General features: G+C 52.3%; 2 protein-coding genes across 2 annotated transcripts; one reads left to right on the top strand and one right to left on the bottom strand.

The window, feature by feature from the left end:
• Nucleotides 1–4,995: 4,995 nt before the first annotated feature.
• Nucleotides 4,996–6,240, bottom strand: LOC117594968 (vegetative cell wall protein gp1-like; the record flags this gene model as incomplete). The annotated part of the gene is made up of 2 exons (XM_034294707.1): nt 4,996–5,907; nt 6,145–6,240. Coding segments are annotated over 2 exons (1,008 nt in total), but the record flags the coding sequence as incomplete, so codon positions are not given.
• Nucleotides 6,241–10,968: 4,728 nt separating this feature from the next.
• Nucleotides 10,969–13,846, top strand: s100a10a (S100 calcium binding protein A10a). The gene is given in 3 exon segments (NM_001310909.1): nt 10,969–11,014; nt 12,996–13,161; nt 13,616–13,846. Coding segments are annotated over 2 exon segments (300 nt in total). The 5' UTR covers nt 10,969–11,014; nt 12,996–13,020; the 3' UTR covers nt 13,775–13,846.
• Nucleotides 13,847–17,592: the final 3,746 nt, after the last annotated feature.

Raw genomic sequence — 17,592 nt, 5'->3', positions numbered from 1 at the left:
TGTAGTAATAAAAAGGTATTGTAATAGTAAACTTGTCCCTAGTCAGTTGAGTGACGCAAGAATCTTAAGGAATCTAAACTTTCGGTGCCTGATGGTAGGAGGGCAAACACTTTGTGACATGGATGTGAAAGGTCCCGGATGATGCGGCACACCCTGTGCAGACACCACTTGTGCTGGAGGTCTACGATGGCTGGGAGCTGGGCACTAGTGATGTGCAGGGTGGTTTTCCCCACCCGTTGCAGTGCCTTCCGGTCGGCTACGGAGCAATTGCTAAACCACGCTGTGGTGCAGTTAGTCAGAATGATCTTGATTGTGCAGCGATAAAAGTTCACAAGGATCTTGGAGGACAGACGGGCCTTCTTCAGCCTCCTCAAAAGGTACAGGTGCTGCTGTGCCTTTGTGACCAGGGCTGTGGTGTTGAGGGTCCAATAGAGGTCCATGGAGATGTGAACACCCTGGAATTTGAAGCAGGACACATGCTCCACCTCAGTGGCATCGATGAGAACTGGGGTGTGACTGCAGCCTTTTTGACCTGTTATCTACAATGAGCTCCTTGGTTTTCTTTGCATTGAGGGCCAGGTTGTTGTCAGCACAACATGTCGCCAGGAGCTTGACCTCCTCCCTGTAGGCTGATTCATCATTGTAATTCATCAGGCCTACCACCATGGTGTCGTCTGCAAACTTGATGATGGTGTTGGAACTGTGCACAGGAACGCAGTCGTGGGTGAAGAGGGAGTACAGGTTTGGTCTCAGCACGCAGCCTTGTGGAACACCAGTGTTCAGGATCAGAGTGGATGAGGTGAAGTTGTCTAACTTCTCTGGTTAGGAAGTCGAAAGTCCAGTTGCAGAAAGAGGGGCTGATCCCCAGGTCAAAGTTCTGGAAAAATATATGGCAAGCAATGTATTTCCGCTAGTTGTCAGTGACCATTGCTTGATTGTATGCATTAGAGATGTCAGAGGCCAACAAGATTTTATCACTAAAATACATTTTTGAACTTTTTATGAACAAACTTTTTTGCAAGACCACTCCCAAAGTGATCTTCACTGCATTTGAGCCATTCCAGAGGCAGAACTAGCGCTACAGTATTTAACAAGTGTTTTAACCTCAACAGCAGATAAGCATGCCCCTTAGGTCCAGAAATAATTGAACACTGACGCAAGTATTGTTATTTTGGCTGTTTACCAAAATATATTGTGGTAATATATTGAAACAGGCCATCTTGTTTCAAAATGGGCATGTATTTTTATGAACGCAATAACATTTATCAGATTCAATATGTAGTCTTTGTTATGTAGTCTTTGTACTGTTTTCAATTAATTATTGAGAGGAATGGTTTGCACATCATTTAATTCTGTTTTAATTAACATTTTACACTTTCTTGTATATGGGGTTGTACATGGAATGGGTTTGAATAGGAAATATAAAAAAAGGAATAATACATACAGACATTAACAAGGTTGGAAATAATGATTTTTTATTTAAATAATAATTGTGTCCTTCAAACTTTTGTCACAGAATCCACCATTTGCAGCCATTACAGTCTTGCAGACCTTTGACATGCTAGTTGCCAGTTTGTTGTTCCATCTCCATCTTCTTCCGCTTCATCCGGGGCCGGGTCGCGGGGGCAGCAGTCTAAGCAGAGATGCCCAGACCTCCCTCTCCCCAGACACTTCCTCCAGCTCTTCCGGGGGGACACCGAGGCGTTCCCAGGCCAGCCGGGAGACATAGTCCCTCCAGCGTGTCCTAGGTCTTCCCCGGGGTCTCCTCCCGGTGGGACAGGACAGGAAGGCGTTCCGGAGGCATCCGAAACAGATGCCCAAGCCACCTCAGCTGACCCCTCTCGATGGGGAGGAGCAGCGGCTCTACTCTGAGCTCCTCCCGGGTGACCGAGCTTTTCACCCTATCTCTAAGGGATCGCCCAGCCACCCTGCGGAGAAAGCTCATTTTGGCCGCCTGTATCCGGGATCTTGTCCTTTCGGTCATGACCCAAAGCTCATGACCATAGGTGAGAGTAGGAACGTAGATTGACCGGTAAATCAAGAGCTTCGCCTTGGGGCTCAGCTCTTTCTTCACCACGACAGACCGATACATCGACCGCATTACTGCAGAAGCTGCACCAATCCGTCTGTCAATCTCCCATTCCATCCTTCCCTCACTCGTGAACAAGACCCCTAGACACTTAAACTCCTCCACTTGAGGCAGGCACTCTCCACCAACCTGAAGTGGGCAAGCCACCCTTTTCCAACTGAGGACCATGGCCTCGGATTTGGAGGTACTGATTCTCATCCTCACCGCTTCACATTCGGCTGTAAACCGTTCCAGTGCATGCTGAAGGTCCTGGTTTGAAGGGGCCAACACGACAACATCATCCGCAAAGAGCAGAGACAAAATTGTGTGGTCCCCAAACCTGACACCCTCCGGCCCCTGGCTGCACCTAGAGATTCTGTCCATAAAAATTACGAACAGAACCGGCGACAAAGGGCAGCCCTGCCGGAGTCCAACATGCACTGGGAACAAGTCTGACTTACTGCCGGAAATGCAGACCAAGCTCCTGCTTCGGTCGTACAGGGACCTGACAGCCCTTAGCAAAGGACCCAGGACCCCATATTCCCGAAGTCCCCTCCACAGGATGCCGCGAGGGAACAGTCGAATGCCTTCTCTAAATCCACAAAACACATGTGGACTGGTTGGGCAAACTCCCATGAACCCTCCAGCACCCCGTAGAGGGTATAGAGCTGGTCCAGTATTCCACGGCCCGGACAAAAACCACACTGTTCCTCCTGAATCCGAGGTTCTACTATCGGCCGTATTCTCCTCTCCAGTACCCTGGCATAGACTTTCCCGGGGCGGCTGAGAAGTGTGATCCCCCTATAGTTGGAACACACACTCCGGTCCCCCTTCTTAAAAAGAGGGACCACCACCCCGGTCTGCCATCCCAGAGGCACTGTCCCTGACCGCCACGCGATGTTGCACAGGCTTGTCAACCAAGACAGCCCCACAACATCCAGAGACTTGAGGTACTCAGGGCGGATCTCATCCACCGCTGGTGCCTGGCCACCGAGGAGTTTCTTGACTACCTCTGTGACTTCAGCCCAGGTGATGGACGAGTCCACCTCTAAGCCCTCATCTTCTGCTTCCTCAATGGAAGACGTGACGGCGGGATTGAGGAGATCCTCGAAGTACTCCTTCCACCGCCCGACGACATCCCCAGTTTAGGTCAACAGCTGCCCACCTCTACTGTAAACAGCATTGGTAGGGCACTGTTTCCCTCTCCTGAGGCGCCGGACAGTTTGCCAGAATCTCTTCGAGGCCAGCCGATAGTCCTTCTCCATGGCCTCACCGAACTCCTCCCAGACCTGAGTTTTTGCCTCCACAACCACTTGGGCTGCAGTCTGCTTGGCCTGCCGGTACTCGTCAGCTGCCTCAGGAGTCCCACAAGCCAACCAGGCCTGATAGGACTCCTTCTTCAGCTTGACACCATCCCTTACTTCCGGTGTCCACCACCGGGTTCGGGGATTGCCGCCTCGACAGGCACCGGAGACCTTACGGACCCAGCTCCGAGCGGCCGCTTCGACAATGGCGGTGGAGAACATGGTCCACTCGGACTCAATATCCCAGGTGGTGATCAGTTGACAGCTCCGCCCCTCTCTTCACCAGAGTGTCCAAGATATACGGCCGCAGGTCAGATGAAACGACATCAAAGTCGATCATCGACCTACGGCCTAGGGTGTCCTGGTGCCACATGCACTGATGGACACCCTTATGCTTGAACATGGTGTTCGTTATGGACAAACTGGACAAACACCGCTCGGGTTCAGATCAGGGAAGACGACACGGTGCTCGAAATGTAATTCATCATTAAAGGGTTTTGAACCGCTCTTAGTCTGACCCGTCGCCTAGGACCTGTTTGCCTTGGGAGACACTACCAAGGGCATATAGCCCCAGACAACAAAGATCCTAGGGTCACTCGGGTACTCAAACCCCTCCACCATGTTAAGGTGGCAGTTCATGGAAGGGCAGTTTGTTGTTTCTTTGTTTAATCTGAAAATGTTTCCTGAAGCACCTCCCACTAGTTGGATTGGCTTGATGGGCACTTTTTACCTACCATACTATCAAGCTGCTCCCACAACAGCTCAGTATGGTTGAGATTTGGTGACTGTGCTGGCCACTCCATTATAGACAGAATACCAGCTGACTGCTTTTTCCCTAAATAGTTATTGCATAGTTTGGAGTTTTGCTTTGGGTCATTGTCCTGTTGAAGGAGGAAATTGGCTCAAATCATGCACCATCAACAGGGTATGGCATGGCGTTGCAAAATGGACTGATAGACTTCCATCTTCATGATCCCTTTTGCCCTTGTCACGGTTGTGGGATGAAGAGGACACAGGCGCAGAGTAGAGGTAGGTAAGGTAATCCATTTAATACAAAATAAAGAATGCAGGACTCCAACAAAACAAAAAGCAGCAACCAGTGACATGGGTATTCCTTACACAGGATAAACAAAACCAAAATAAACCACGCCTTGGGGCCTACAAACTAAACTTAAATAGGGTCCCCAATTGGAGGCAATGACTAACACCTGCCTCCAATTGGGGAAACCAAAAAAAGGAGTAGAGGTGGCTAAAGGTCACCTCCTGTCCTGTCCTGGCTATGCCCCGAGCCCAGCGCAGAGATGGCTAGGGGCACAGCCAGGACGTGACAGTACCCCCCCCCAAAGGCGCGGGCTCCCGACCGCAAGACCGGGACGACCACACCCGGACCGGCGGAGGCTCAGCGCCCGGAGCCGCCGGCACAGGCCGGGGAGGCGGAGCCGCAGGGACAGGCCAGGGAGGCAGAGGGTCAGGAGACGGGAGAGCCGGCGGAGGGACAGGAACCGGCAGGAGAGCCGGCGGCGGGTCGACAGCCGGCGGAGAAGCAGGAGCCGGGGGAACCGGCGGAGGGTCGACAGCCGGCGGAGGAGCAGGAGCCGGGGGAGCCGGTGGAGGAATAGGAGACGGGGAAACCGGCGGAGGGTCAGGAGCCGGCGGAAGAGCCGGCGGAGGAGCAGGAGACGGGGGAGCCGGCGGGGGAATAGGAGCCGGCGGAGGAGCAGGAGCCGGGGGAGGCGGCGGAGGGTCCGGAGCCGGCGGGAGAGCCGGCGGAGGAGTAGGAGACGGGGGAGCCGGCGGGGGAATAGGAGCCGGCGGAGGAGCAGGAGCCGGGGGAGGCGGCGGAGGGTCCAGAGCCGGCGGAAGAGCCGGCGGAGGAGCAGGAGATGGGGAAACCGGCGGAGGGTCAGGAGCCGGCGGAAGAGCCGGCGGAGGAGTAGGAGCCGGCGGAGGAGCAGGAGACGGGGGAGCCGGCGGGGGAATAGGAGCCGGTGGAGGAGCAGGAGCCGGGGGAGCCGGCGGAGGGTCCGGAGCCGGCGGAAGAGCCGGCGGAGGAGTAGGAGCCGGGGGAGCCGGCGGAGGAATAGGAGCCGGCAGAGGAATAGGAGACGGGGGAGCCGGCGGAGGAATAGGAGCCGGCGGCAGGTCGGCAGCCGGCGGAGGAGCAGGAGCCGGGGGAGCCGGCGGAGGGTCCGGAGCCGGCGGGAGAGCCGGCGGAGGAGTAGGAGCCGGGGGAGCCGGCGGAGGCATAGGAGACAGGGGAGCCGGCGGAGGAATAGGAGCCGGCAGCAGGTCGGCAGCCGGCGGAGGAGCAGGAGCCGGGGGAGCCGGCGGAGGGTTGACGGCCGGCGGGGGAGCAGGAGCCGGCGGAGGAGCAGGAGACGGGGGAGCCGGCAGGGGAATAGGAGCTGGTGGAGGAGCAGGAGCCGGGGGAGCCGGCGGAGGGTCCGGAGCCGGCGGAAGAGCCGGCGGAGGAGTAGGAGCCGGGGGAGCCGGCGGAGGAATAGGAGACGGGGGAGCCGGCGGAGGGTCAGGAGCCTGCGGAAGAGCCGGCGGAGGAGTAGGAGACGGGGAAACCGGTGGAGGGTCAGGAGCCGGCGGAAGAGCCGGCGGAGGAGTAGGAGCCGGCGGAGGAGCAGGAGCCGGTGGAGGAGTAGGAGCCGGGGGAGCCGGCGGAGGCATAGGAGACAGGGGAGCCGGCGGAGGAATAGGAGCCGGCAGCAGGTCGGCAGCCGGCGGAGGAGCAGGAGCCGGGGGAGCCGGCGGAGGGTTGACGGCCGGCGGGGGAGCAGGAGCCGGCGGAGGAGCAGGAGACGGGGGAGCCGGCGGGGGAATAGGAGCCGGTGGAGGAGCAGGAGCCGGGGGAGCCGGCGGAGGGTCAGAACCCTGTGGGAGAGCCGGCGAAGGAGCCGGAGACAGGGAAGCCGGCGGAGGGTCAGGGAGAGCCGGCGGAGGGTCAGGGAGAGCCGGGACAGGCGAGGGCGCCGCTGAGGCCGGGACAGGCGAGGGCGCCGCTGAGGCCGGGACAGGCGAGGGCGCCGCTGAGGCCGGGACAGGCGAGGGCGCCGTAGGACGATGCGGGGGCTCCTGGGCAGGTGAAGGCGCTGTGGGACAAGGCGGCCAGTCCACCGCGGGCTCGGGCGGCGGCCAGTCATCCGCGGCCTCGTGCGGCGGCGGCCAGTCATCCGCGGCCTCGGGCGGCCAGTCAACCGCTGGCTCGGGCGGCGGCGGCCAGTCATCCACGGCCCCGGGCGGCGGCGACCAGTCATCCGCTGGCTCGGGCGGCGGCGGCCAGTCATCCGCGGGCCCGGGCGGCGGCGGCGGCCAGTCATCCGCGGACCCGGGCGGCGGCGGCCAGTCATCCGCGGGCCCGGGCGGCGGCGGCCAGTCATCCGCGGGCCCGGGCGGCGGCGGCCAGACATCCGCGGGCCCGGGCGGCGGCGGCCAGTCATCCGCGGGCCCGGGCGGCGGCGGCCAGTCATCCGCGGGCCCGGGCGGCGGCCAGTCCACGGCGGGTCCTGGCGGCGGCGAAAACAGGGCAGCGGGAGGAGCTGGCGGCTGAGGCCACTGGGCAGCGGGTGGAGCTGGCGGCGGAGGCCACTGGGCAGCGGGAGGAGCTGGCGGCGGAGGCCACTGGGCAGCGGGAGGAGCTGGCGGCTGCGGCCACTGGGCAGCGGGAGGAGCTGGCGGCTGCGGCCACTGGGCAGCGGGTGGAGCTGGCGGCTGAGGCCACTGGGCAGCGGGAGGAGCTGGCGGCTGCGGCCACTGGGCAGCGGGAGGAGCTGGCGGCTGCGGCCACTGGGCAGCGGGGGGCGCTGGCAGCGCTGACTGCGTCTCCCAGGCAGCGGGGAACGCTGGCTGCGGCTCCCAAGCAGCGGGGGGCGCTGGCTGCGGCTCCCAAGCAGCGGGGGACGCTGGCTGCGGCTCCCAAGCAGCGGGGAGCGCTGGCTGCGGCTCCCAGGCAGCGGGGGACGCTGGCTGCGGCTCCCGGGCAGCAGGGGGCGCTGGCGGCGCTGGCTGCGGCTCCCAGGCAGCGGGGGGCGCTGGCTGCGGCTCCCGGGCAGCAGGGGGCGCTGGCGGCGCTGGCTGCGGCTCCCAGGCAGCGGGGGACGCTGGCTGCAGCTCCCAAGCAGCGGGGGGCGCTGGCTGCGGCTCCCAAGCAGCAGGGGTTGCTGGCGGCGGCTCCCAGGGAGCGGGGAGCGCTGGCTGCGGCTCCCGGGCAGCAGGGGGCGCTGGCTGCGGCTCCCAGGCAGCGGGGGGCGCTGGCTGCGGCTCCCAGGCAGCGGGGGGCGCTGGCGGCGCTGGCTGCGGCTCCCAGGGAGCGGGGAGCGCTGGCTGCGGCTCCCGGGCAGCGGGGGGCGCAGGCTGCGGCTTCCGGGCAGCGGGGGGCGCAGGCTGCGGCTTCCGGGCAGCGGGGGGCGCAGGCTGCGGCTCCCGGGCAGTGTGGGGCGCTGGCGGCGCCGGCTGCGGCTCCCGGGCAGCAGGGGGCGCTGGCTGCGAGAACCGGTACGGCGGGTCCCGATAGCCCCACCAGTCCTCACATCTCCCAACATCAGGGAAAGCCCTCATAGGCCCCCCCGGCGTTGTTGCCCGACGCCTAGGAGCTGGCACCGGGCAGGGCTGGGGCACCTGGACTACCCCACACGTGAGCACGGGTGGCACGGCCGCGTCCTTCCATTCCGCCTGCCCCCACAGCACCCCGCCAAGAAATTCTTGGGGCGGACACACGGAGGTTTGCTTACGTCGCCTCCGTCGACGTCTCCTCCGGGGTGGATGCTGTGGAGGCCCGGTGTGCCGCAGAGGACAGTAGGGGTTCTCCTCCTCCTCGGTGTCGCTGTCCGGCCAACCGAGGAGTTCCCCTACCGTCCATTTCTGCTGTGTCTCTTGGTGGTGGTTCATTCTGTCACGGTTGTGGGATGAAGAGGAAACAGGCGCAGAGTAGAGGTAGGTAAGGTAATCCATTTAATACAAAATAAAGAATGCAGGACTCCAACAAAACAAAAAGCAGCAACCAGTGACGTGGGTATTCCTTACACAGGATAAACAAAACCAAAATGAACCACGCCTTGGGGCCTACAAACTAAACTTAAATAGGGTCCCCAATTGGAGGCAATGACTAACACCTGCCTCCAATTGGGGAAACCAAAAAAAGGAGTAGAGGTGGCTAAAGGCCACCTCCTGTCCTGTCCTGGCTATGCCCCGAGCCCAGCGCAGAGATGGCTAGGGGCACAGCCAGGACGTGACAGCCCTGTACAAATCTCCCACTTTACCACCACCTAAGTACCCCCAGACACCCCATTGTGTCCACCATACCTGACATACTCTTTCAGAATCGTTTCATTTAGTCTGCATCTCACAAATGTTCTTCTTGATCCAAACAGCTCAAACTTAGATTTGTGTGTCCATAAACCTTTTTCCAATTATCCTCTGTCCAGTGTCTGTGTTATTTTGCCCATCTTAATCTTTTCATTTCATTGGCCAGTCTGAGATTAGGCTTTTTCTTTGGAACTCTACCTAGAAGACCATCATCCTGGAATCGCCAATTCACTGTTGAAGAGTTCACTGTTGACTGTTCACTGTTGGTGTTTTGCGGGTACTATTTAATGAAGCTTCCAGTTGAGGACCTTTGAGGTGTGTGTTTCAAAATCTAGACACTAATGCATTTGTCCTATTGCTCATTTGTACACTGGGGCCTCTTACTCCTCTTTCTACAGCCAGTTTGCACTGTTTTGTGAATAGTACACAATGTTGTACACAGAGCTTGAAATTCACTTATTGCTCACCAACCACTGTGTTTCTGGTTTTCCAAAGTTACTAGCCACTCAGCATTTTTACTAGCCACCATTTTGATGTTGGGAAACTACGTTTTATTTGATTAAATTTGACTATGGTGTGCTAGATCTTAGCCTGTCTTATTCACTCGTTCGGTCACTGGCGCACAAGGCAATAGGCCTAACAGAAATGGAACAGATTCAAACACTGCATAGTGCTCATGGGAGTTTTAGGGACATAGCTCGTAGTATCACTGTCATTGCAATGAGATTACAATTGTAAAATATGTGTGTGTGTGTGTGTACAGTGGTGCAAAAAAGTATTTAGTCAGCCACCAATTGTGCAAGTTCTCCCACTTAAAAAATGAGAGAGGCCTGTAATTTTCATCATAGGTACACTTTAACTATGAGAGACAAAATGAGAGAAAAAAAATCCAGAACATCACATTTTGGATTTTTTATGAATTTATTGGTAAATTCTTTTGTAAAATAAGTATTTGGTCACCTACAAACAAGCAAGATTTCTGGCTCTCACAGACCTGTAACTTCTTCTTTAAGAGGCTCCTCTGTCTTCCACTCGTTACCTGTATTAATGGCACCTGTTTGAACTTGTTATTCGTATAAAAGACACCTGTCCTCAAACAGTCACACTCCAAACTCCACTATGGCCAAGACCAAAGAGCTGTCAATGGACACCAGAAACAAAATTGAAGACACCAGAAACAAAACTGGAGAGCATTTGGATGGTCCAGAATAACTTTTTGGTAAAAACTCAACTCGTCGTGTTTGGAGGAGAAAGAATACTGTGTTGCATCCAAAGAACACCATACCATGGGGGTGGAAACATCATGCTTTGGGGCTGTTTTTCAGCAAAGGGACCAGGACGACTGATCCGTGTAAAGTAAAGAATGAATGGGGTCATGTATCATGAGATTTTGAGTGAAAACCTCCTTCCATCAGCAAGGGCATTGAAGATGAAACGTGGCTGGGTCTTTCAGCATGACAATGAACCCAAACACACCGCCCGGGCAACAAAGGAGTGGCTTCGTGGAAGCATTTCAAACTCCTGGAGTGGCCTAGCCGGTCACCAGATCTCAACCGCATAGAAAGTCTTTGGAGGGAGTTGAAAGTACCTGTTGCCCAGCAACAGCCCCAAAACATCACTGCTCTAGAGGAGATCTGCATGGAGGAATGGGCCAAAGATTTGACCCATTGGAGGAGTGATCACAGGGATGTGAATATTTGATATGTTAACTGGTTGCATATGTCAGATCTATCGCATGACTCGTTAGGCAGAGAAAAGCTGTTGTCTACTTAAACAACTGAGTCAGTGAACTGGTGAAGGGATAGATCAAACAGGCAGATAGATGGAAGGTTTTGCGAAGTGATTTCATGTTCCTTTGTTAAAGTATTTTCAGTATCTTCTCAGTATTTGGTATTTTATTTTAAAATACATTTTGATGTATCTTTGCCCTTCCCCACCTATCAGGGATGGTCACTGTAGATATTAGTTACTGCTGGGCTAATCATTTACCAGTGTTCATCACATTTAATAAATGTTAGATTGTTAGATTTTTAATACTATCAACTCTCAGAACATTAATTTTCTTTCATATATTATATTCCCATGCAAAGTAACATGTTGAGTAGGCCTAATTGTGATTTTAGTAATGTATTACAAAAGTCGGTGTTTGAACTGTTTACCAGGGCAACCTATCATGAACCTACTTTCTTGCTCAATACAGTATAGTATCATAATTCACTCAAGGCAATGCACACAGGGCGGTGCCTAGCTATAAATTCCCACCCGCAACTTTTTCTCAACTCTGCACAATATAACCTCTGCTCAATCGCAAACTCACTTGTTCTGAACGGTAAGAATTCCGCATGTATTATTTTTCTTGACGACGTTAATTGTTTTGTCAGCGAATGTAAAAAGTTGCTCTAGGCTGTATACATTTTATCTCTTCCAACTAAAAAACTTTACTGAAGACTGCGGACGTAATACTGGCTTGTGCGATGGACGTTGAAGGGCAGTTTTGTGTGGAGTGTTGTCAAATACTCAAGATTGTGAATATAACCTGTCCGTCAAAATATCCGTATTTTTACAGTCCAGGCTTACTTTTCTTATGTGATGTGATATGAATCATAAAACGCTGATTTTCATAAACTTCAATGACAATAGTCAGTATTGTAAAAAGTGTAAAAGTCAAAGATCAACATATTCTTCAAATAACCTGTCATTTTATATTCTATAGAAGTGCGTTATAGTAGTTATTTCAGTCAGTTTCCTCAAAGTTTCCATCACGATGCTCTGACTCATTCTCAGTTCTTTCCAAGTCACTCATAATTCTAATGTATTGTCTTATTTTTATTTTTTTAAATAAGAAAGCACACACATCTCCCCATTGTAGACACAATGTGTATGATACATTTAAAATACAGCTCCGGAAAAAAGTAGAGACCTCTGCACCTTTGTCTTTCCTTTCCAAAAAAGTTAAGAAGTTTTGAGTGAGGAACCGAAGGGTTAAAATTAAGTGACCAGAGCAAATTGAACGCTTCTAACGCGTTCAGTTTGCAGTGGTCTCTTCATTTTAACCCTTCTGTTCCTCACTCAAAACCTTCCTTTTCGGAAAGGAAAGAAAAAGGTACAGTGGTCTTTTCCGGAGCTGTATATCCTATTCGAGGGCGTTGCATATTGGGAATATGTCTAGCAGCTGTATTCGTATTACAGTTGTTGGCTACGTTATTTATTCATCAGCCAATCGTCAACATTATTCTGTTGTCTCAAAGAAGTATTTCAAATATGCAATCGCTCTACGAAACTATATATTCTCGACGCATTTTGTTACTTCAGTAAAACAAGTTGTGTTCGCTGGGTCCAGACAGCCTACGCCTAGTTTTTAAGGGTGTGGCTCATTTTGAATGAATGGTTTAAGTTGAGAGCTGACTGGAACAGGAGCACGCGCCACGGTATTGGTGCAACCTCCAGTAGTCAGGGGAGAAGATTAGCCTCTACGTCTCTTCCTTTGGTTCATTTTTTCCACATTCAATCATTTTATTTATTTTCTCGAGGGCACACCCTTTTTTCCCTTCCTCTCTTACTGTTTTTCTTCCATACTGAACAAGAAATACAAACACGTAAATCATGAACTAAAATAAAAGATCCCAGAAAATGTAATAAGAACATACTGTCTCGCAGTCATAAATTAGGGCCTAATTTATCAACTGAAAGAATTTCAGTAGAATGACTTTGTATTTGAACTGTAACTCAGTGCTTTGTAATTGTTGCATGCTGTGTTTATATTTCATGTTCTTTGTAAATAACTAATACTAAGTAAACTTAATGTATGGCAGTTCTCTGTATCTCACTTGTGTGTATTCACTGTTCCACAATTGAGAGATCTTGGTGAATCTGGTCTTTGAAAAAGGTTTGTACATGGAAGTTTTGCTGAATTACTCATGTTTTACCACAGTAGACAAGGCAAAAGGATCAGCCCTCTAATGTGCTTCAACATGGCCCCATTCCAACGCACAAGCAGATTTCGAAATTCACCAATCTTGTAAATTACAGTATCTCTAAATTATTATTGCAAAATAAAGATGGTTTATAGAACAGTTATACTGTGTAGCCTGGGGATGAGTTTAATATGATAGTCACATGAAGTCTTGCTTCCATGACGGTGTACAAGCAACAAATCATGATGCAAATTTCTCCGTAAGATTCCCATTTTAGTGTCAATAGGAAGCATTTGGACTTTTTCTTCTATCATTGTTGGGGAAAATAAGTTGTAAATTATTATTTCTCTCCATCTTATCCCCCCTGTCTCTCTCCCTTCTCTCTCTCATACTCAGTGTGACCTCACTCTTACTTGTAGCCATGCCTTCAGATCTGGAACGTGCCATGGAGTCCCTGATCGTCGTGTTTCACAAGTACGCCGCAAAGGAGGGCTGTGGCAACACTCTGAGCCGCCGCGAGCTCAAGGACCTGATGGAGAACGAGCTGTCCGGCTTCCTCAAGGTGGCCATTTCTACCTCTCTCTCCACAGTTAATTCCCAAGTCGCACCTAGTTTGTGCAATTAAGTGTAGTGCATTATACAGATAACAGGGTGCCATCTGAGACCTTTAGGGTCCCATTTGTGATGTTTAGGGATGCAGTTTAGACATTAACTCGAGCACTCTGATTGATACAGAAAACATTAAAGGAAAGGAGTTCTTTGCTTGATTACAAGACCAGGAAAACTCTTAGGCTTCAGTCCTCGTGTTTGATTGGACCCAGCCTACCAGAGTTTAGAACTAGGGAATTACGTATTCCCAGCTTGGTGGTTAGCAAAGCACTTGCCTTACTTGTCATGGCTCTACTCTATAAAGAGATGCGACACCAACTGTAATCCTTGTCCATCATGACTGTGAAATTATTATTATAAATTATTATTGTTAAAATGTTGCTGTGTTCCTCATGCTTCTCCCTCAGTCTCAGAAGGACCCAGCCACAGTAGACAAAATCATGAAGGATCTGGACTCTAACGGTGATGGAGAGGTGGACTTTGAGGAGTTTGTTTCTCTAGTTGTGGGTCTGTCCATTGCCTGTGAGCAGTGCTACCAGTTGCACAAGAAGAAGATGGGAAAGTGAGGGTTGTAAAGAGAAGGATATTCATTTTCGCTTTTGTAATTATCAAACTGTCATTAAACACAAAGACCTAGGAGTTGTTGTCTTTATTTTCTTTATTGCCGTCCATCCTTTAATATCAACACTTAGCGAAAAATATCAAATGTTTCCCACCCAATATCAAATTCACTCCTGTGCCCATGGTGCATTGAAAAAGGGATATTTGTAAATTCTCAAAGGTCTAACTGGGATTTGGCTTTTGCACTAAACTCAACCCCTCCCAATTTAAGTGATAAAAGGGGCTGCCACGATGAGCACGCAAGGATAATTTACAGTTAACTGCTTTGCTCAGGGACAGGACAACAGTTTTCTGCTCACCTTCCCAGCTCAGAAGAAAGGAAATTGGTTACTGGTCAGAGTAGTTATACTTGCAGTGCATTTATTATAGTTAGTTTTCTGTACATCATTTATAGTATTTTATGCATGTCTAACTGATCACAACAAAACAATTATAATTGTCTCAGGCGGTTTCTTGGAAACATTTAATGTATGTAACGTTACTGGTAAGAGGCAGGACACAGGCATAGGGAGAACAGAGGACTTTTAATGAAAATAACTAAGATGTAACATTTACAATGGCCAACGGAACAGGGGCACACAGTACTAGTGACTAATTGAGAGGTTCACAACCTTTTTGCTATTCCAGGGACCACCCAAGGAATATAACCTTTTGGGGACCACCTTTGGCGGAGTTGCTGAATACATTTATGTAAAAAGTAAGTGTAATACATTTTGAGTTAATTTAGACAGGACAAAACAGAACAACCAAAACAAAAGGCATATGCCAAACAAAGATCGACAAGATACACTGGGAAAGGATGAACTTAAATAGGAACAGTGATTAGGGAAACAGGTGAGTGTCCGTGGACCAAATGAGGAAAAGAGGGAGTTGGATCTCACTGGTATGGCAAGTCTGACAGGATGTGACAGTACCCCCACCCCCCCGGCTCTAGCCTCAAGAAACAGAAAGGGGGGCAGGGCATGTCCAAAGGCATTAGCCACCAAACCCGGTGCATCACCAAAAGCCATGCTGCCATACAGAAAGTGCTTTGTGAGCAATAGCGGCTCCATGAGCAATCGGAACAGCCTAGTCCTAGCCCAGAAACGAGAACCAGAAGGGGCCAGGTGAAGACCGATGACTGGACACTAGGAACAGTGCAGGCGCTCTCCTCTTCGGCAGCTGCTGGGGACGATGGTCTTCTTCATACTCCCAGATCCACCTCCATAGTGGTCTTGTGCCAGAGCCAGTATGCCATAACTTCCTGTTAGACTGCGGGCACCCCTCACAACCGAAGAACCTGGTCACTGGTACTCTACTCGCAGCTGCTGTGGCCGAGCGCCCTTCTCCTCTCAGCCTCCGTGGGGGTCCTGCAATGGAGCCGATACACCATATAATCCTAGAGTAATGAATTCTAACAAAAGAAACACTACACTACTAGATTGGACAAAACAAAACAACCTAAACAAAAGGCATGCGCCAAACAAAGACCAACAAGATAAACTGCGAAAATAGGAACTTAAATAGGAAGAGTGATTAGCGAAACAGGTGAGGGTGATAAACAAAAAAACAAGTATCCGTAATCCAAACAAGGGAGGGAGGGCATTGGATCTCCATGACAGCTGCATTCATTCAAGAGCTTTTGCAGTTTATGTCAGAACCTGGGAGCAATGTGTTACATACCATGTCTTGGGCTTTGTGCCCGGCCCGCACAAACAATTTCTGTGAATCGGACTGGTGCATCAGAAAAGAAAAAACACGTATTTATTTTCATTATAGTTATTGAAAAGTGGTCTGGCAAATGCTGCTTCACCACAACTTGTCTGCAGGCTCTGCTTGGCCTTTCATGTAATGTCTACATTATCCATGAGAATTGGACCCATAGAGAATTAGATCCATAAAAAAACTCCCGTAGAGAATTAGACTAATAAAAAACCAAATACTCTACCATGTGCTCTCTGTAGAATAATATTACTGTTTTTGTTATTTTTCATATCAAATGTAATCTTACATTTGTAATTCATAATGTACCATTGAAATTGTATCTTAGAGTATACTTATCTAGACATGAACAAACTAGCTATAAAGCAGTTCTGTTATAAGAACATTCTGTGAGAGGATATGTCTTGAGTCACCTGGTATGGCGCAGCCGGGGCCCCACCCTGGAGCCAGGCCCGGGGTTGGGGCTCGTATGCGAGCGCCTGGATCGGGTGGCAGTCGAAGGCGGGGGCCTAGACAACCCGATCCCTGGACACGGAAACTAGCTCTACGGACGTGGAACGTCACCTCGCTGGCGGGGAAGGAGCCTGAGATCGTGCGTGAGGTTGAGAGGTTCCGACTAGAGGTAGTCGGGATCACCTCTACGCACGGCATGGGCTCTGGAACCACACTCCTTGAGAGAGGATGGACTCTTCACCACTCTGGAGTTGCCCATGGTGAGAGGCGGCGGGCTGGTGTGGGTTTGCTTATAGCTCCCCAGCTCTGCCGCCATCCGCTGGAGTTTACCCCGGTGAACGAGAGGGTCGTTTCCCTGCGCCTACAGGTCGGGGATAGGTCTCTCACTGTTGTTTGTGCCTACGGGCCGAACAGCAGAGTAGAGTACCCGACCTTCTTGGAGTCTCTGGGAGGGGTGCTGGAAAGTGCTCCGACTCTATCGTTCTACTGGGGGACTTCAACGCCCACGTGGGCAACGACAGTGACACCTGGAGGGGCGTGATTGGGAGGAACCCCCCCCCTGATCTGAACCCGAGCGGTGTTCAGTTATTGGACTTCTGTGCTAGCCACAGTTTGTCCATAACGAACACCATGTTTAAGCATAAGGGTGTCCATCAGTGCATGTGGCACCAGGACACCCTAGGCCGCAGGTCGAGGATCGACTTTGTTGTCGTTTCATCTGACCTGCGGCCGTATGTCTTGGACACTCGGGTGAAAAGAGGGGCGGAGCTGTCAACTGATCAACACCTGGTGGTGAGTTGGATCCGATGGCGGGGGAGGAAGCTGGACAGACTTGGCAGGCCCAAGCGTACTGTAAGGCTCTGCTGGGAACGTCTGGCCGAGTCTCCTGTCAGAGAGATCTTTAACTCCCACCTCCGGCAGAGCTTCGACTAGATCCCGAGGGAGGTTGGAGATATTGAGTCCGAGTGGACCATGTTCTCCACCGCCATTGTCGAAGCGGCCGCTCGGAGCTGTGGCCGTAAGGTCTTCGGTGCCTGTCGAGGCGGCAATCCCCGAACCTGGTGGTGGACACCGGAAGTAAGGGATGCCGTCAAGTTGAAGAAGGAGTCCTATCAGGCCTGGTTGGCTTGAGGGACAACTGAGGCAGCTGACGGGTACCGACAGGCCAAGCGGATTGCAGCCCGGGTGGTTGTGGAGGCAAAAACTCGGGCCTGGGAGGAGTTCGGTGAGGCCATGGAGAAGGACTATCGGCTGGCCTCAAAGAGATTCTGGCAAACCGTCCGGCGCCTCAGGAGAGGGAAACAGTGCCCTACCAACGCTGTTTACAGTAGAGGTGGGCAGCTGTTGACCTCAACTGGGGATGTCGTCGGGCAGTGGAAGGAGTACTTCGAGGATCTCCTCAATCCTGCCGTCACGTCTTCCATTGAGGAAGCAGAGGATGAGGGCTCAGAGGTGGACTCGTCCATCACCCGGGCTGAAGTCACAGAGGTGGTCAAGAAACTCCTCTGTGGCAAGGCACCGGGGGTGGATGAGATCTGGACCAGCTCTATACCCTCTACGGGGTGTTGGAGGGTTCATGGGTTCACGGGTCGACAGCCGGCGGAGGAGC

The sequence above is a fragment of the Esox lucius genome, chromosome 10 (genome assembly GCF_011004845.1).
Source record: "Esox lucius isolate fEsoLuc1 chromosome 10, fEsoLuc1.pri, whole genome shotgun sequence".
Classification (NCBI taxonomy): Eukaryota; Metazoa; Chordata; class Actinopteri; order Esociformes; family Esocidae; genus Esox; species Esox lucius.
Note: the sequence above shows the minus strand (reverse complement) of the source record. Positions and strands in the feature narration are given on the sequence as shown.